At 44.7% G+C, this 20,152-nt stretch overlaps 1 protein-coding gene across 4 annotated transcripts in view; it reads left to right on the top strand.

Annotated features, from left to right (window-relative positions):
• The window catches only part of ttn.1 (titin, tandem duplicate 1), a 196,003-nt gene that overhangs the window by 88,566 nt on the left and 87,285 nt on the right, over nucleotides 1-20,152 (top strand). For all 4 annotated transcript variants that reach the window (XM_061792602.1, XM_061792600.1, XM_061792601.1 and 1 more), the window contains 18 exons: nucleotides 167-430; nucleotides 501-640; nucleotides 734-860; nucleotides 1,516-1,782; nucleotides 2,965-3,231; nucleotides 3,934-4,200; nucleotides 8,904-9,043; nucleotides 9,407-9,533; nucleotides 9,628-9,770; nucleotides 13,128-13,251; nucleotides 13,319-13,585; nucleotides 14,076-14,173; nucleotides 14,256-14,424; nucleotides 18,463-18,732; nucleotides 18,818-19,084; nucleotides 19,162-19,440; nucleotides 19,529-19,937; nucleotides 20,016-20,140. In XM_061792602.1, the coding sequence (XP_061648586.1) occupies nucleotides 167-430; nucleotides 501-640; nucleotides 734-860; nucleotides 1,516-1,782; nucleotides 2,965-3,231; nucleotides 3,934-4,200; nucleotides 8,904-9,043; nucleotides 9,407-9,533; nucleotides 9,628-9,770; nucleotides 13,128-13,251; nucleotides 13,319-13,585; nucleotides 14,076-14,173; nucleotides 14,256-14,424; nucleotides 18,463-18,732; nucleotides 18,818-19,084; nucleotides 19,162-19,440; nucleotides 19,529-19,937; nucleotides 20,016-20,140 (3,750 nt within the window). The remainder of the gene's footprint in view (nucleotides 1-166; nucleotides 431-500; nucleotides 641-733; nucleotides 861-1,515; nucleotides 1,783-2,964; nucleotides 3,232-3,933; nucleotides 4,201-8,903; nucleotides 9,044-9,406; nucleotides 9,534-9,627; nucleotides 9,771-13,127; nucleotides 13,252-13,318; nucleotides 13,586-14,075; nucleotides 14,174-14,255; nucleotides 14,425-18,462; nucleotides 18,733-18,817; nucleotides 19,085-19,161; nucleotides 19,441-19,528; nucleotides 19,938-20,015; nucleotides 20,141-20,152) is intronic.

Below are 20,152 nucleotides of genomic sequence, written 5' to 3'. Positions count from 1 at the left end.
GGGGGGCGGGGTGATGATCGATTCTCTTCAGAGGACAACAGTGGAAGTTGAGGTCGACTGCAGGACCAATCCGTGGCAGGAAGAGGGATGGGGTGTGGGTGCGGGGTTGGGGGGGTTGTCCTTCACCATGACCCCCATAAATGATGAATCAATGGTGTTGTTCCAGAGGGCGATGCTGTGTTTGTGGTCAAACTCCAAGACTACACAGCCACCGAGAAAGACCAAGCCTCTCTGGACTGTGAGCTCAACAAGGACGTCCCAGTTGTTTGGTATCACGAAGAAAAGGAGATAATCGCCTCCAAGAAGGTGCTGATGAAGTCCGAGGCTACTCGGAGGTCTTTGATCTTGAGGAAGGTGGAGCAGAGCAGTAAAGGAAAGTACACCTGTGACTGTGGAACCGACAAGACGGTAGCCAACCTCACCATCGAAGGTAGAAATAAACCGTTGCGTCGATCGACTTTGTCTCGGCCAAGCGTCTTCACGTTTGGCGTCTCTGCTAGCTCGCGACATCAAGCTGGTTCGGCCCATTTATGGCGTGGAGCTTTTTAACGGAGAAACGGCTCGTTTTGAGGTGGAAATTTCTGAGGACGACGTCCACAGCCAGTGGACACTGAACGGAGAAGTCCTGACCGCTTCCTCTGTGAGCGCCTCTTTCGACGACTCGTCTTATCTGCTCCTTTTGTTGTCTTCAAGTGTCGTATGTTATTCAGTGGGTCATTTTTTAAATGGGCAGGATGTGGACATCATCGAAGAGGGAGGCAAGCACACACTGATCCTGTACAACTGTAAAGGGTCCATGAGTGGCGAGGTGGTCTACGCCGCCGCCAATGCCCAATGTGCTGCCAACCTGAAGGTCAAAGGTGAATCAACTGCATTCCAGGTTTACACAAGTCTCTTGACCCTGAAAATACCCAAAAGTTGAATTGAGGCAACTGGACTATTCGTTGTTGTTGAAGACTTCTTCAGAACTGAAGTTTGCTCCATGAAATCCGACTCAAGAGAAGACAGCGTGGGCATTTCCTATGCTGCAATTCTGTGCAGCAAGTTTTGATTCCTCTATCTCCCTACAGAGGGATTCGCTGAACATATTATACTCCAACCGAATTGTGTTTTTTTTGCATATGATTCCCTTTGGTTTTCACTCTGCACTAAATCAAGCGGCCCAAAGATCATTGAGCAGTGATATTTGATTGATAATCACATTCCTGTATGGATCCAAAATACCTTTAAAATGAAATTCCGACCCAAAGACCCAAAGAGAATTTGATGATGTTTTAATGAACTTGAAGATGTCTTTTGGATGAAGGGTGTTTTCAACAACCAAGAAGAGTCCAGTTGCCTTCATACAACTTTTGCGGATTTTGATTCCTGGATGACTGAGAATCTACATGAACATTTAGACAGAAAAGGCATCCGGCAGTTAGGGATCCTTTTGAAGGATATAGTCCATTCTCTCTTATTGACCTGACTTTGACTCTCTCACACTGAATTTTCTTTCTCCTCCTGGTTGGTCAGAACTTCCACTCAGCTTCCTGACACCGCTGAGTGACGTGCAGGTGTATGAGAAGGATGCCGCCAGATTCGAGCTGGAAGTGTCCAGAGCCCCCAAGTCTTTCCGCTGGCTGAAGGGTTCGCAGGAGCTGCAGAGCGACGATAAGTGCGAGATGATCCAGGACGGGAACACGTACGTCTTGCTGATCCGCTCGGCCACCTACGAAGACGAGGCCAAGTACGTGTTTGAGGCCGAAGACAAGAGGACCACCAGCAAGATGGTCATTCAAGGTGAGCTTTGCCTTCTCCACATTTTCAGATGTATTTGACCCACCCGCGCACAACAGTTCCTTTTCTGCCGCGCGGACTCGACTTGGCTCGCCGCGGCTCTACTCGGTTCTACAGTACGTGCCAAAAGAGGAAGGCCTCATATGTCACTTGTGACTTCATGTGAATGTCTACTGTGAGCTACGCTATCCTGGCAGCTACAACGCAAGTACTGTTGTGTTTCAGGACCTTCTTAGAAACCAGGGGTGGGAAAAGTATGGCCCGTGGTCTACAAAGGGCCCAGTCCATTCTTTAATCCTGCCCACCGAACATTCACATTGTTAAGAGTACTGTAATATTTCTTGCATTCATTTAGCCATTTCCCCCCTAAAATTGGTATAAATTTAATATATAATAAATGTATTTATTTGTTTATACATTAATCTGATCATCTTTCTTGCTAATTGATTTATTGTAAATGCGTGTGTGGCGATTGAAAAGTAACTCCCTATTTTTAAGTACTTGTAATTTATTTCTGAACTATAATTCTTACAAGAAAGAAACAAGAGAAGAAAGTGTATTGCATGGAGTTTTATTTAAAATTTGATATGGGCGCCAGCATTAGCCGGCAGTTTCTCAAGCCGCCTGGGAACCGTATTAACTGATTTCACGAGGAACTCTCGTATTCGCCCTTCAAGTTCCTTCAAGGTCGTTGGTCGAATAGACTTGCTCCTTTAACCAACCCCACAGAACAAAGTCGCAGGGTGTTAAGTCAGGACTTCTGGCTGGCCACTCATACAGAAATAAATTGAGAAAAATATTAACATTTTTATTTTAAAATAGGGAGTTACTTTTCAACTCCCTAACCTGAACCCTTTCTTTCAATAATAAAGCATTTGTTGTATTAATTAATTGATTTATTGATGTTTACTTGTTTTGTATCAGAATCATCTTTATTTTAAATGAGCATGAATTTGTATATTATGATTCAAATCAATGCTCTGAGCTAACGACATGGGTTCACTTTTACAAATCACCCGATCGATCAGCTCGACCAGTGAACGAGCGGCAAGTGTTGTCGTCAGCCTTACTGTATATCGACTGACTGGCTGCTACGAACCGAAGCTCGTACTATCTCCTAGAACCGGACCATAGGAACATGTTCATGGAGGTGATTAGCGTACTAATCTGTCTGCTTTGGACCAGGAATCCGCCTGGAGTTCATCAAAGCCATCAAGGACGTGACGGTGAAGGAGCGTGAAACGGCCGAGTTCAGCGTGGAACTCTCCCACCAAAACATCCCGGTGGTTTGGTACAAGAACGACGTGCGGCTTCACCCCAGCAAAGTGGTCCACATGACGGACCACGGGGCGCTCCACACGTTGGGCTTCAAGGAGGTCGCCATTGACGACACGTCCATGATCAAGGTGGAGGCCGCGGACAAGAGTGTCAGCGCTATGCTTACCGTGATCGGTCAGTAGCTCTTTCATCTTTTCATCGCTCATGATGTACTTCATGCCATCTTTTCTTCTTTTCATTGCCCACTAACTCATTTCATGCTTCAACTTTTGCAAGCCCTGCCATGCCACGAATAGCAAAAATCAGCGTGTTACTGACCACCCACCAAAAGGTTTAGGAATGACTATAGATGCCACAAGATGGCAGCAAAACACTTTATATTAGACAAGGCTATGGCCTCATTAAAAGAAGGTCCTCTTCTCACTTCCACATCCTTGGCACAAGAGGCCACAAGATGATGCCAAACTAATACTTTTAATCCTTTGCCTGAACACAAAAACAGTAAATGGGTGAGTTTTTAAGCAAATGAAAGAGGATAGGCTCAAGAATTGCACGTAGGCAAGTCACAAATACTGAATCGCGAATAAGTGCAGAACACATAAAACAAAAGAAAATTCAGCATTGTATATATGTATTGAAACACCAGAATGTTCAAATAAACCATATAATTTTGTAAAACAAAAGTTAGCTAGCCTAATGCTACCATACTGTATAATGCGCAACCCTATCGACGGTCTAACGGAAATTAGCATAGATGTTACGGCACCTCTGCAAACAGGTGAATTTGTGAGTGGTGAATGGCCAATAGGCAGTTAGGGTGAATGTTTGACTGCTCGTTGGTTACTTACTTGGTACAAAAACATGATTTTCCCTCAGAGGGCGACCTGTACTTCACCACCAAGTTGCAAAACTACACGGCGGTAGAGAAGGATGAAGTGAAGCTGGTGTGCGAACTGAGCAAGTCGGTGGCGGAAGTCAAATGGTTCAAGGATGGGAAGGAGCTCACACCCTCCAAGAACATCAGCATCAACGCGGATGGCAAAACGCGAATCCTGATGTTCCGCAAGGCCGAGAAGAGCAACATCGGAGAATACGCGTGTGACTGCGGCTCCGACAAAACTAGCGCCAATCTCAAAGTTGAAGGTAAAATGAAATTCATCCGTCTACCGCATGGCCCTCAATCGCCTATTTGTGGACCCCACACTGGTATTATATGTTATGGTTGAGTCAGCACGTGTAGACAGTAATCCCTCGTTTATCGCGCGCGGGGTTTACTTAAAATTAAAAATTACTTAAGTGTAAAAAGTACACGGTGAAAAAAACTACTCAAGTACTGAGTAAATGGTGAGTCACTTCGGATTTTTTTAATCAGAGCATGAACATAATAAAATAAAAATAACAAAATAAAATGTCAATGTGCAAATTCTGATGCTGTGTTTGTGTGTGTGTGTATGTTTGTGTGTGTGTGTGTGTGTGTGTGTGTGTGGGTGTGTATGTGTGTGTGTGTGTGCGCATGTGCACACGTGTACAGTGTGAGTGAGATTAGCACGTACCCCAAGAGATGCATGTTTTACAGTTGTGCTAAAATAGGGCTAACCCTGGCTATTATGCACACCCTAAGGAACAACAGAACATCTGCAATTTACAGCGAGGTGTTTTCTGAAGTTAGAAGTGGGCTGAAATATCAGTGGGCAGACAGTGCCAGACAAATACCACAATACATAAAAGCTGTTGTTTTTCTTCGTCTAAATGTAAACACAAGTCATGCGTTGTTTCCTTCAATGGTAACGACGACCTTCCCAACATGGTTGCCACGTAGGCATGTCGATTAGCCGGGTTGGCGTATTGAGCGTTATTACCGATGCCCGGGAAGCCCAATAGAAGATGTTGTGTGGGATCATGTGACTTCCTTGTGTCGTTTGATTGGTGAACTAAACTTAAACATCACTAGCGCTTAGATTGGATCGGAGCAAACAGCGCCCAATGCGGAAATCGAAGTCGTCATATAAACAGATATGTCACACACTAAATAGTTGATAAATAAACAATAATTGATAAATAATAGTTGGGAGCGGCATTTAGATTATTGTAAAGGAGTAAAAGTACAATTTCTTTTAACATAAATACTCGAGTAAAAGTAAAAAGTATGCAGTATTAAAACCTCTTTGACAAGTAAAATTGATCCAAAATGCTACTTGAGTAAATGTTACAGAGTAAATGTAACGCGTTACTACCCACCTCTGATTTCGCATAGGCAGTGACATCACAGCGGCTGGAAGCGGAGGATGCGACTCAGTAGCATGTGTACCAGATTATTTACACAGTGGAACCTCGATAGAACAAACTAATGTGGGCGGGGGGTTGTCCCATACATTGAAGCACTTTTTTGGGAGGCCATAGGCACCTATTTTACTGTACAGTACAAATTTATTGTTTTGTAGGGTTTTTTTCGTGGCCTAAAATGCCCAGTACAGTACAATCCAGCCCGATAGTGGGCACAAGCCATTGCAAACTGTGGGCCAGTCACAAGCCCGGATAAATGGAGAGGGTTGCACCAGGAAGGGCACCCGGCTTAAAACTTAAAACAAATATGAGCGTTCATTCAAAGAATTCCATAACAGACCGGTCATGGACCGGGTTAACAACGTCCGCCAGCGGCGCCATTAACCTGCAGTGTGCCGGTGGAATTTCAGCAACTGTGGGTCGAAGCTGAAGGAGAGGTGGAAAGCAGGTTCTTTGGCAGAAAGAGAAGAGGAAAGCACAGAGTCTAAAACTGAATGTGGGGACTTTGAATGTTGGGACTATGACAGGAAAAGCTTTGCAGTTGGTTGACATGATTACGAAAGAACAAGATCCCGGATACAAGCGGCCGAAATGAGTTTCCTCCGCAGGGTGTCCGGGCTCTCCCTTAGAGAGAGGGTGAGAAGCTCGGTCATCCGGGAGGATCTCAGAGTAGAGCCACTGCTCCTCCGCATTGAGAGGAGCCAGATGAGGTGGCTGGGGCATCTGATTCGGATATATATTGTGTGTCCAGGAGAGCAGGTGGAAAGGCAGTAAGGCTAGAGGTTCAGGGGCACGGTTCAAATTATTTTAACATGTTGGAGATGGGAAGAAAAATGGAGTCGGGGTTATTTTGAAGGAAGAGTTTTCTAAGAATGTCTTGGAGGTGAAAAAAGTATCAGATCGAGTGATGAGGCTCAAACTTGAAATTTAGGGTTTTTGTTGACTGTAATTTGATTCGTGGCTATGCCCCACAGGTAGGATGTGACCTCGAGGTGAAAGAGAAAGTCTGGAAGGAGCTCAATGAAATAGTTCTGAGCATCCCAGACAGAGAGAGTTTTCTGATTGGTGCAGATTGTAATGGAAATGTTGGTGAAGGAAACAGGGGTGATGAAAAAGTGAAAACTTGGAAGCACAGTTGATGGTAGACTTTTCAAAAAGGATGGAAATGGATGTAGTTAACACGTTCTTCTTCTGACCTGTAAGAGCGGAGGTGGAAGGAATTAGGTGGATTACATCTTGTGCAGACGCTGTCATCTGAAGGAGGTTACAGACTGTAAGGTGGTGGTAGGGGAGAGTGTGGCTGGACAGCATAGGATGGTGTTGTGTAAGATGACTTTGGTGGTGGGGAGGAAGATTAAGAAGACAAAGGCAGAGTAGAGAACCATGTGGTAGAAGCTGAGAAAGGAAGGCTTTTCGAGAAGAGGTGAGACAGGAGGAGCTTCCAGACTGGACCACAACAGCCGAGGTGATCAGAGAGACAGGCAAGAGACTGCTTGGTGTATCTTCTGGTAGAAAGGGGAGAAGGAGACTTGATGGTGGAACCTCAACATACAGGAAAACATACAGGGAAACTTATCTAAGAAGAAGTGAGACACTGAGAGGACCGAGGTGAGGCGAAAGGAATACTTGGACATGCGACGTAGGGCAAAGGGTGGCAAAGGCCAAACAAGAGGCATATGATGACATGTATGCCAGGTTGGACACTAAAGAAGGACAAAAGGACAGACAGAGGGATATAGATGGGAAGGATGTGCAACAGGTTAGAGCGAGTAAGGATAGAGATGGAAATGTGTTGACTGGTGCCAGTAATGTGCTGGATAAATGGAAAGAATACTTTGAGGAGTGGATGAATGAGGAAAATTAGAGAGAAGGAAGAGTAGAAGAGGGAAGTGTGGTGGAAGTAGTAATGATTCAAGGGGAAGTTGGAAAGGCACTAAAAAGGATGAAAAATGGAACGGTATTTGGTCCTGATGACATACCTGTGGCGATATGGAAGCATCTAGGAGAGGTGGCTGTGGAGGTTCTGACCAGCTTGTTCAACAGAATTCTAGCGGGTGAGAAAATGCCTGAGGAATGGAGGAAAAGTGTGCTGGTGCCCATTTTGAAGAACAAGGGTGATGTGCAGAGCTGTGTGAACTATAGAGGAATAAAGTTGATGAGCCACACAAGGAAGTTATGGGAAAGAGGAGGGGAGGCTAGACTCTGTTAACTCAAACTCTCTCTAAGAGTTAGAGAGAGCAGACTTGGATGGTTCGGACACATCCAGAGGCGAGATCGTGAGTATACTGGTAAAAGGTTGATGAGGATGGAGCTGCCGGGCAAGAGCGCTAGAGGAAGACCAAAGAGAAGGTTGATAGATGTCGTGAGGGAAGACATGAGGGCAGTTGGTGTGAGAGAGGAGGATGCAGGAGTTAGGCTTAGATTGAAAAGGATGACACGCTGTGGCGAACCCTAAAGGGACAAGCTGAAAGGAAAAGAAGAAGAGGCAGTACAAAGTTATTGTAAATAAATATGGTATTTAAAAAAAGCTTGAATGGCTTGACAAAAAAAACAAAAAAAACTGTTGCTGTACCAAAATAGTATGTTCCAGACGTCGAAAGGTTAGGGTTAGGGTTAGGGTGTTTTGTATTCACCAGAGCCATACCGCGCTCTCTCGCTCAATGCACAACAGACAATAGATAGAACCATCATCTCTGCCTGCATAGCGCCACAGTGGCAGTAAACAGCGGCCAATTCCGGAAGTAACAGACATTGTCAACGGCAGTTTAAGTGACAAATGGAAACTATTTTTGGACACATTGTTCAGTCCCGACGGTCCATTTTATCCGATATCCGTTATATCAGGATCAGTTTTATTGCGGTTCCACTGTATACTATAAGTTTCGCTCGACTGTGTGCGTCAATCACAAAGTGAGTAGCGGCACACAAGTACACTGCAAGTGCCTTGTTAGCATTAGTCGTTACCTGTCAACTCAGAATGCATTATTTAGTCTTATACCTAATGTTAATTAGTGAAAGTTACCGCACATCAATCGCTAAATCAGTGGCAATCTGCCACATGAACAAGAGCATACTGGAGGAAGTGCTACGTTAACTGTGTCACAGTGTTCTTGATAGATCCTTTGTCAGTGTACTCCTTTGTTGATTGTTATCATTGATCCTATATTTGGTTTCACTTCCCAATCTATATTTGGTTGGTTTCACTTTTCAATCTGTATTTGGTTATTCTGTCTCGCTTAGAAAACCACACACATATACACAAAGAGAGAGGAATTGTATTGTAATAACTGGAGTAAAGTAGAAGAGCTCACATATCTGCCTCAGGGAATTTATTCCCATCCCTGAATCTGGCCTCAAGTGGTGTTCTGGCCGACACACTGACGTGGGGAGAGGGTTGCTTACCTAAACTAGCAACAGAGGAGAATACTGTACCTTCACGACACAGGCTGTTGCCGCCTGGTTGACTTTCTTGTGCTTTTCAAGTCAGGCATTGAGGATTGTTTGAGTGTTGTTGTTTTTTTTTTAAACCTCGCTGACCTTGTCCTTTGGTGTTTGTCCTCCAGAGCGCGACATCAAGGTGTTGCGTCCACTGTACAGCGTGGAGGTCACTGAGAATGAGATGGCCAAGTTTGAGGCGGAGATTTCCGAGGAGGACGTCCACGGAAACTGGAAGTTGAAGGGAGAAGCTTTGCACCAGTCGGCCGTGAGCGTTTTGTCTTACGTTCATCTCGAGTGCTCGGAAATTAAATGAGTTCAAGTTCAAAAGGGCTGAAAAGCAACTTTTAATTGTATTCTTTGATTTGATTTTTCTTGAAAATGCACCATAAAATTACAGTAATAACTTAATAACATTTTAGCCTTTACTACCTCACGCTACCCTACTCCCACTCGTCACAGGAGTTTAGGGACCAAGGGAACCCCCCCACCCCCCCCCCCCCCACACACACAATGTTAAGCATTATCTACACCTTGTAATAGATGCAACAGAGATTCAAGAGAGTTTGTGATCTTGTTGCATTGTGCAAATAAATAAATAACCCATTGAAAAACATAATTTGTTTGTCAGGATGTGGAGATCAAGGAGGAGGGACCCAAACATCTTCTCATCCTCTACAATGTACGCATGGACATGGCGGGAGGGGTGGACTTCTCGGCAGCCAATGCCAAATCAAACGCTCAGCTCCGAGTCAAAGGTGAGAGCACAAAGCAGACAGCCAATCACACTAGGTGCTCATTTAGACAACCTTATCTAAAGAGATTGGATGCTAAGCTCCGCCCTCTCCTTAGCTCGAGCCATCAGCCTGCTGCAGCCGCTGAAGGACGTGACGGTGACGGCCGGAGAGACGGCCACCTTCCAGTGCAAGCTGTCTTATGAAGGCATCATCGTAGACTGGTTCCTGGGTGGGAACAAGATGGAGGCCGGCGAGCGGGTAAGGCATCAACTGTCTTTTCTACTTGTTGTTTTTTTTAATTTGATTTTGAGTCAAATTCGTCTCAAAAGAGAACTGTGCTTCTTTTCGTCTCTGTGGTCTGTGCTGAAGTTAAAAATAACAAACTCTTATCTCTCACTGCCCCCTAATGCTCCCTAATATGGAGCTTCAGCCTCCAGGAAGTACAAAGCCCTGTGTGCACTTTTGCTTTTCCAGTAAACACTCGCTTGTGACAAAGTCATAAGCTGGACACTTCGGTTAAATATTAGTGAAACTCCCTTTTTTTTTTCACCTGAAACTTGAACTAGCTTTAAGTTGAAGTTGCGCCTACAACTTTTCACTTTAACCTTAAACACCCTAACTTTCAGTTCGAATTGAACTGAAAACTCTTCAACTCAATCCTTAAACTCTTTAATGATAACTTAAACCTCAAAGTCCTTAACTTTAAGTTTGATTTGAAAAACTCGTTTGGTATGATTTACTAAGATCCCAAAAAGCAGGCGCGAAATTGCGTGTGCACTCACTCTTACAGATTGCTTGCACTGTTGGCAACAGATGTAAAAGCTTTGGAGGGTTTTGTGCTCTAGGTACCACTGATGGTTTTCACTATGGAACATTTGGGAGAGCCCCACAAGCACAAAGTTTGAAGTGATGGAAATGGAAGTGTTAGTGAAAGAGAAACAAACATATTACTGGAGTATCAAAAAGAAATCAATTGCGCCAATAATTTTGGGAAAGCCAGAAACTGCATAAAAGTCATGTTTTGTTTGATTGAACGCTTTCCGAGTGCAAGGCAATAGGATGTGTGGGCCCATCCTGCGTAACAATGCGCTTTGGACAGCACACCCAGAAACCTTCCCTGGGAGAGGCCAGCACCAATTGTCACAGGGCACTGAAATAACCCAGAGACACAAAAATACAGAGTTGACAGGAGCTTTGTCATCGGTGATGTGTAATGACTCCTAACTTGTTGCGTCCAAATCAGCCCTTAGTTGCATTTCTGAATAGAAACGATATGTCCTTGTAATTTTTTTTGTGGCGCTTCAAAAATGTCCTCCCCTCCTCCTCTCATTTTGACTGTGCTACACTGGCATCGCCTTGTGTGCTGTTTTGCACCAGCCTTTCAAACATGCCATTTAAAGACGCAAAATCGGCCATCGCAATTGGTCGCAGGCTTGATAAACCACAATGGGTGTACTAAATTCAATTCAATTTGCACATAATCTTCCAAAATGAACTGTGCATCAATTTAGCACCTTTGGCAGAAGCAATCCTAGGTGCGCCCGATTTGTAAATCAGCTTCCACATCTGTTTGTGTGACCTGTCAAGTTTGTTTTTGCATGCCCAAAACTTGAGTACATTCGGCTGTTTGACATTAAAGTCCCTAATTTTAATATCGTGTTAAACCTAAAACTCTGTAGCTTTAAAATCTTTCACCTTAAGATCCCTAAATTTAAGTTTAAATTCAACCTAAAATGTTCGAACTTTAAAGTATTTAACCATAAACTACTTAAAGCCAAGAAGTGCAAGCCTTCACCGAGCACATAAACTCAGTGGACAATAACATGAAGTTCAGATGTGAGGATGTCAAAGACAATAAGTTGCCTTTTTTTGGACTGTGATGTCCACATTGGAGACGACAGTGCCCTACATGTTGGGATTTACAGAAAACCCTCACACACTGACCAATACTTAATTTTTGACTCACACCACAATCTGGAACAAACTGGGCGTTAGCTGTATCCTACATCACAGGGCTGATAACGTTCCAACTAGTCCACTGTTCAGAAAGAAAGCGCACAGAAACGTGAGGGAGGCCCTCCAAACCTGTCCTTACCCCACCTGGTCATTTGTGAAAAGTGCATCCAATTCTAGAAGGGACAGGAACAAGGTGGATGAGAAAGAAAAGAATGGCATACACAACAATATTGTCATTCTGTATGTATCGGGTGGGTCTGAGAAACTCAGAAGGATTTTCAACCAACACAACATTCCGGTACACTTGAAACCTCATAACACCCTGAGACAAAGGCTGGTCCACCCCAAAGACCGGACAAGCAAGCAACCACTGAGCAATCACATGGCACAACACAGACGGGCAAACTCCTCAGATCAAGACTCAGCTCTCTACCGGCACCTCCAAGAGAAACAGCACTCTTTTTAGGGGAAAAATGTGTATATTATGGACGGAGAAGACAGATGGTTTTTAAGAGGGGTGAGAGAGGCCATACAGTGGGTATGGAAAGTATTCAGACCCCCTTACATTTTTCACTCTTTGTTATATTGCAGCCATTTGCTAAAATGATTTAAGTTCATTTTTGTCCTCAATAATGTACACACAGCACCCCATATTGACCGAAAACAAAACGGAATTGTTGAAATATTTGCAGATTTATTAAAAAAAGAAAAACTGAAATATCACATAGCCATAAGTATTCAGACCCTATGCTCAGTATTTAGTAGAAGCACCCTTTTGAGCTAATACAGCCATGAGTCTTTTTGGGAATGATGCAACAAGTTTTTCACACCTGGATTTGGGGATCCTCTGCCAGTGGGGACTTTCCGTACCCACTGTATACACAAAGGTAAAAAAACAAAACAAAACATTGGTTAACAGAGGCAGGGGCTTACGACATCACCTATCTCCTACTTACAATGCCGTCCTTTCGTCCATTCAAAAGAAACTCAATAATTCGGCTTTCGACAAACAGCACGGCCTCCGTGACCGTTAGGTAATTCCACGACCACTTTCCAACTGAATAGAATATCAATGAGGGAGTTTGCACCCAACAACTCCAGGGACCTGACAATGGCCTCTCAGCCAGGCGGCTTAACGGCTCTCCCCTTTTTTTGCCTTCCAAAGAGAATTATTCTATGCGTGGTGTGGGACATGCCTCTAAGTTGGAGCATAAATAGTTTAGTCTTCCACACAAACACTGGCTAGTGCGTCCTAACTAAGCCTTGTGGCACGAACTGATAAAGCCTGCTGATGAGAGGCGAAACATCTAAGACAAACAGAACAGCCCAGTTGCGATCAACTTGATGCCCTCAGAATGAAATGGCCTGGATGAATGAGAATAAATATTCACAAGCATAAACTACCTAACTTTAAGTGGAACCTAAAACTCTTTAAATTCTCTAACCTTAAAAACAATCATCGTAAAGTTGAGCTGAAAACCTTTTGGTTGACTGGCCTTCAGAGGTAAGACTATTTGCATCAGAGCCATTATAGCTAGCTTCTTCCGGTCGGGTGATGAGTTTTTGTCCAATGGGTCATCCGGTACATCAGCCACAAACAGGAATTTTTGCAACCAAACATGAAATGCATGTGACACACTCTTTGTTTGGTTCCTGCAGGTGAAGACTCAAGCGGATGGCCAAATTTACACTCTGACAGTTCGAGACGTGAAGCTGTCGGAGGCGGGCCATGTCAGATTGACAGCCAAGGACTTCCAGACTCAAGCTCAGCTCATTGTCAGAGGTAAAATTCTGCGGCTAGCCTCTGGTGTATCGTTTGTACTCAGCGCTCACGTTTGGTCTGCCTTAAGAACCTGCGGTGGAGTTCACCAAGCCTTTGGAGGACCAGACAGTGGAGGAGGAGGCCACCGCTACACTGGAGTGCGAAGTCTCCAGAGAGAACGCAGAAGTCCAATGGTTCAAGGAGGGACAAGAGATCCGCAAGACCAAGAAATACGACATGATCGCCGATGGTCGAAAGAGGATGCTGGTGATCCACGACTGCAACCCGGATGACATCAAGACATACACGTGTGACGCCAAGGACTTTAAGACTTCCTGCTTCCTTGACGTCACTCGTAAGGACTGCTGTGGAATATCTAGACAACAGAAATTGTTTCTTGAGCTCAGTGATTCTTTGGTTCTATTTTTTCAAGGAGTAACGCACAGAAGTATTCCGGTTAGAACCGTTGTGTCAGGACACAATTTATACAGATATTCATGTTGTCTATGTGTTCCATGTCAAGGTTATGTGTGCAATTTATTCCAGACTAAACAATAGAACAAACAGTTGGACACCTGGTTATGTGGATATAAAAACTAGACATCTGGTTATGTGGCACTGTGAGACCCCAATCTGGAAAACAGGGTGCTTACAGTACTTTATGTCTGTATAAATTGTGAACCTTGAGGTTGGAAGAACATAAAAGGAATTAATAACATGTAAGGAATAAAATAATGAATATAGTACCATAGTAAATAATACAATTCACATTACAGGACGAAATTCTCTTGAATGTCTTGGGAGCAAAACCTTTGGCTGACATTTGTATTGTTTTGTGCCATAAGCGCCTCACGTGGAGTTCGTCAAGCCTCTGCAAGATGTTGAGGTCAGAGAGAAGGACTCAGCCAAGTTTGAATGCGCAGTATCCCGCGAGTCCGCCAAGGTTTGAATCTTCATGAGAAGTTAGCTTTGCTGATTGCGACTTTCACCCACTGAGCTACGTTTGCCTAAATGTGATCCTGCAGGTTCGCTGGTTCAAGGATGGTGGCGAGATACGAAAAGGAAAGAAGTACGAGATCATGGCCAAAGGTGTTCAGAGGATCCTGATCATCCACAAATCTGTGATGGATGATGAGGCAGAATATGAATGTGACGCCAGGACATCTAAGAGCGCTGGCATGCTGACTGTCATTGGTGAGTCTTCCTTTCACGCATCCATCCGTTGCTGGCTTCTGTTCAACATGATTCCCATCTACAGTTTACTTAATGACAAGAAAATAGCAAGTATCAAAATAAGTTACTTTTTAGTGAGATGATTTGTTAGTTGAGTTTACTGGAGTCACTTAAATGTCTTAAAAGTTATTGCTTGTCCCTTTTATTGGTTCACGCTACACCAGGGGTTCAGAATCAGGATTAACTTTACTGTCACCTCTGGGACATTCGACTTGGGAGGCAGCTGCAACCGCTATAGAGTGGAACCTCAATATAACAGACTATAAGGGTGTGTGTATGTATGTTCCGGGGTGGGGGGTGGGAGGGGTCGTCCATTGTAGCTGATTGTCCGTAATACTGAAGCTTTTTTTTTTTGTGGCCATATGCACCCAAACTACTGTATTGTAAAAAAATATTATTATTTTGTACTTTTTTCGTGCCCTAAAATGCCCAGTACAGTACAAAGCCATTGTAAACAAATATATCCATCCATCCATCCATTTTCTGAGCCGCTTCTCCTCACTAGGGTCGCAGGCGTGCCGGAGCCTATCCCAGCTATCATCGGGCAGGAGGCGGGGTACACCCTGAACTGGTTGCCAGCCTACGGGCAATTTAGAGTCTCCAATTCATGCATGTTTTTGGGATGTGGGAGGAAACCGGAGTGCCCGGAGAAAACCCACGCAGGCACGGGGAGAACATGCAAACTCCACACAGGCGGGGCCGGGGATTGAACCCGGGTCCTCAGAACTGTGAGGCTGACGCTCTAACCAGTCGTCCACCGTGCCGCCCTAAACAAATATATAATATATGAAAATGTTTCAAAAGTTTTACATTTTATCTAAACTTACTACGCTGGTGTGCTTGTTGTAGTGATGAGTGGAAAGTCGGGCGGATCGCTTTTGTGAGCCACGAGGAATTAGTGTGCTTTTCATTTCCAAAATAGAGTAAAATCAGATGCCATAGGCATAGATACCAACGGCTTGGCAAAAAAAAAAAAAAAAAAAAAAAAACTGTTACTGTAGCAAAAAAATAGCAAGTTCCAGACTACAGTACGGCTCCAGAGACATCTCGTAAAGAAAAAAATGCCGCCCACGCAATGCTGCTCTCTCTCGACGTAGAACTCTGTTCGGCAATAGATATAACTTCTTCCATCAGGGCCTCCATGTCACTACAATGCCGGAAAATGTCACAACATTCAACATGGCCACCATACTATATGTCAATGCCTTGCCTTTGATGGAATGTCACCACATTCAAAAAGGCCACCATATGTCAATGCATTGCCTTTGGTGGAATGTCGACACATTCAACATGGCCGCCACATGGGCACGAAAGACACGTTTTGGAATTGTATCTAGTCAGATTGTATATCTGTGACCAGGAAATACATCTGTCCCATGCCTGTACTCTGCCACAGCACCAGTAGAATAATAATCACCTTTTATAGTCATGAACATGCATGCATGCACACAAAATGTGTTCTCTGTATTTTACCCATCACAGTGAACACATGCACATCAGAATCAGAATCAGAATCATCTTTATTTGCCAAGTATGTCCAAAACACACAAGGAATTTGTCTCCGGTAGTTGGAGCCGCTCGAGTACAACAGACAGTCAATTTACAGAACACTTTGTAGACAGAAAGACATTGACCAAAAACAATTGTGCAAAAAGATGCAGAGTCCTCTAGCACTTAGAGCAGTTCGAATGACTAATATTGCAATAGACCGGTGCAATGACCATTGTGCAAGGGGCGCTGAGACTTCAAGGAGTGTATGCGGTTTAAAGTGACGAGTAGTGCGATAATCTGGGACAATGTTGGTTGTGCAAATGTTACAGATACTCCTCAAACAGTGTGAAATGGAGCAGATGCTACTCTGGCATGAGTGGCCAGTATATGCAAATAGTGCAGCATGGCGAGACAACTACAGTGAGTGCACGAGTAATACATAATTGGCCCCACAGAAATGTGACAACGAACTCAAGTCCAAAAAATTGCCAGCTTGTTGAATGGAATTATAGGTTAGGTGTTTAAGAAGTTGATCGCAAGAGGGAAGAAACTGTTGGAGTGTCTACTAGTTCTAGTTTGCATTGATCGGTAGCCCCTACCTGAGGGAAGGAGCTGGAAGAGCTGGTGACCGGGGTGCGGAGGGTCCGAGAGGATTTTGCACGCCCTTGTCTTAGTTCTGGCAGCGTGCAAGTCCTCAATGGTGGGTAGGGGGGTACCGACAATCCTTTCAGCAGTTTTGATTGTCCGTTGCAGTCGGAGTTTGTCCTTTTTTGTAGCAGCACCAAACCAGACTGTGATGGAAGAACACAGAACTGATTCAACTACCGCTGTGTAGAACTGTCTCAGCAGCTCCGGTGGCAGGCCGTGCTTTCTCAGAAGCCGCAGGAAGTACATCCTCTGCTGGGCCTTTTTGAGGACGGAGTTGATGTTAGTCGCCCACTTCAGGTCCTGAGAGATTGTAATTCCCAGGAACTTGAAGGTCTCGACGGTTGACACAAGGCGGCTGGACAAAAACAATACTAGAGAGCGCGTTACCGAGGCGACCACACTGGTAGACGCCATCTTGGTTCTGTTAGTTAACACATGTTAGTGGAACACACTGGAGCAGGGGGGCAGCTGAAGCACCCGGGGAGCATTTCGGGGTATCAGTGTCTTGCTCAAGGACACCACAGCTGTGAGTCCAGGGGATGTTGGCAGATGGTCCAGTCGGGGTCTTGAACCTAGGTCCCTTACAGTGGCAGGCGATGATCTTAACCATTGGGCCACGGCTGCCCGTTGGTAAACAACAACGGCCAATTCTGGAACTAACAGACTTTGGCAATAGCAGTGACAAATGGAAACTATCTTTGGACAGACTGTTTGGTCCCGATGGTCCCTTTTATCCAATATCCGTTATGTCAGAATCAGAATCATCTTTATTTGCCAAGTATGTCAAAAACACAGAAGGAATTTGTCTCCGGTAGTTGGAGCCAGTCTAGTACGACAACAGAGAGTCAATTGACAGAATACTTTTGAGACATAAAGACGTAAAAAGAAAACACTGAGGAGTAAAAAGTTGCCAGTAATGTGGTAATACCGGTACAATTGTTTTTGTTTGTTTTTGACAATTGTGCAAAAAGATTCACAGTCCTCTCAATTAGAGCAGTTTGAAATAATGACTAGAACAATAGTCCGGTGCAATGAGCATTGTGCTAAGGCAATCTGAATCCTCTCTTGCGGAGCTTCACTTGGATGCCGGCGCGCTTCCCCCTTCGTCGCCTACGCCTCCATGCGCCATAGACTGCAGCCGTTACTCACGGGGGGGGGGGGGGGAAACTGAGCGGATTTGCAAAAGTTGGTGAAAGAAATTCCGGGGTAGACTCCCTGATGTTTAGTCTTCCCTTCTATAAGTGAGTCGTGTAATGTCTCCAAAGAGGAACGAAAAACACAAAAACATAGACAATAAGAGAGCACATAACCGAGGCATCCACACGGATAAGCGCCATCTTGGCAATTTTGTCGGGGTCCGTTTTATCGAGGTTCCACTGTACGTATATATCCACACAATCATTATATACATCTCATAAAAATGAGCACATACATATACATATATATACTCTACATATTCATACATCCAAAACATTCTCAAGTCATCTCCACAGTGTCCACAAGTGGATTATAATTATATAAAATAAGCCATCAACCTACATGGCGCTAACTTTACGTATACATGATTTAATAAAAATAAAATAAAACCTTTTTTACTTAAAGCAGTACCACCAAAATATGTCAGTATTTGATTGAGCAAGTCACTTATTCAAAACAAGAGGTTTTAGGAGGAAGGAGAGTCTGTAAGTTCGCAGGTTGTTAACTTTCAGCCCCAATTTGAGGTCAAAGCGCACCCAACACTACTAACCCAAGCCAAATAACATGTCCTCTCGAATCCTCTTTAGGACAGTGTTTCGGCTTCCTATGACATGCTTGAAGACCGATTGCTTCCTCAACCCCAAATTATTTGTTTCCTTCCAGAGGAGGCTGCCAGGTTCACCAAGAACCTGTCCAACGTTGAGGGCACAGAGACAGACAGCATTAAGATGATCTGCGAGGTGTCCAAGGGCGGGGCAGAGGTGACCTGGTACCAAGGAGACAGAGAGCTGCCGGAGGGCGGCCGCTACGATCAGATCGTGGATGGACGTAAGAGGATCCTGATCATCCAAGACTTGAAGATGGAGGATGCCGGCGAATACAACTGCAGACTGAGCCCCAGTGTCAAGACAGCTGCTGTCCTAAAACTGAATGGTACAAATGTATCCTGTTACTGGACGACCTCCGAAACTCACATAAGAACAACAATGAAGACCTTCTTTTTCTGATTTCTTTTTAGAACTTGCAGCTGAGTTCATCGCCAGACCGCAGAACCAGGAAGTTGTGGAAGGGGAGAATGCCGAGTTCACCTGCTCAGTCTCCAAAGAAACCTATGAGGTGAAATGGTTCAGAGGGGAGAAGGAGGTCGAATGTGGGGACAAATACAAAATTGTCAGTGAAGGAAAGAGACGAGCTCTTGTTGTGAAAAACTGTGAGCTGAAGGATGACGGAGGTTATGTGGTCCTCATCGGCAGCGTTCGAGCCTCCGCTGATCTCTTTGTGATTGGTGAGACTCACTCGATTCCCTTATGCAGCCTGACTCGTTGACCGCGGGTGTGAATTACGGTCTTTACTCGATTGCAGAAAAACTGAGGATCATCACACCCATCAAAGACACTGAGGTTAAAGAGGGAAATGAGATTGTCTTCAACTGTGAGACGAACGTGGAGGGAGCGAAGGCCAAGTGGTTGAAGAACCAGGAGACCATATTTGAGAGCAGCAAATACATGGTAGCTCAGAGGGACAATGTCTTCTCCCTGAGGATTCGGGAAGCCTGCAACGCTGACGAGGCTGAATACACCATCGGCCTGACCAATCACAGAGGAGAGCAGGCCAAGTGCTCAGCTCACGCAAAGGTCACAGGTAAAAAATCAAATACACGCACTCACAAAACACTTGAGCCGAGCAGCAATCAGTCATCATAAAATGAAAAAAAATGTTACATCCACAGAGGAGAAGGTTAAGTTCCTGGTGCCCATTGAGGACATTGAATCTCAGGAAAAGAAGACCATCAGTTTTGTGTGCAAGGTGAACCGACCCCAGGCGACCGTGAGGTGGCTAAAGGCTGGCCAGGAGGTGATGTTCAACAAACACGTGGTCTACAGAAGCGAAGGCCTCAACCACACACTGACCATCAAGGACTGCATCATGGAGGATGAGGGCGAGTATAGCGCTGAGGTCGGAGAAGACAAATGTGCTGCTGAATTGATCATAAGTGAGGCGCCAACAGACTTCACCGCACAGCTCAAAGACCAGATAGTCACTGAGTTTGAGGATGCAGTGTTCACCTGCAAGTTGTCCAAAGAGAAGGCCACCGTCAAGTGGTACAGAAATGGCCGGGAGATCCGAGAAGGGCCGAGGTGCCTGATGTCTAATGACTCATTACTTCATGATCATTGTCTTGTTTCAAGGATTTAATGGTGCTTGTGTCTCTGCAGATATCGCATGGAGAGAGAAAGTAAGACATGCAGACTAGTCGTCAAGGGCTGCAGACCGGATGACGAATGTGAATACTCTTGTGGCGTAGAAGAGAGGAGGACCAGAGCAAGACTATTTGTTGAAGGTATGTTTTGTT

The sequence above is a fragment of the Phyllopteryx taeniolatus genome, chromosome 12 (assembly GCF_024500385.1).
Source record: "Phyllopteryx taeniolatus isolate TA_2022b chromosome 12, UOR_Ptae_1.2, whole genome shotgun sequence".
Taxonomy (NCBI): Eukaryota; Metazoa; Chordata; class Actinopteri; order Syngnathiformes; family Syngnathidae; genus Phyllopteryx; species Phyllopteryx taeniolatus.
Note: the sequence above shows the minus strand (reverse complement) of the source record. Positions and strands in the feature narration are given on the sequence as shown.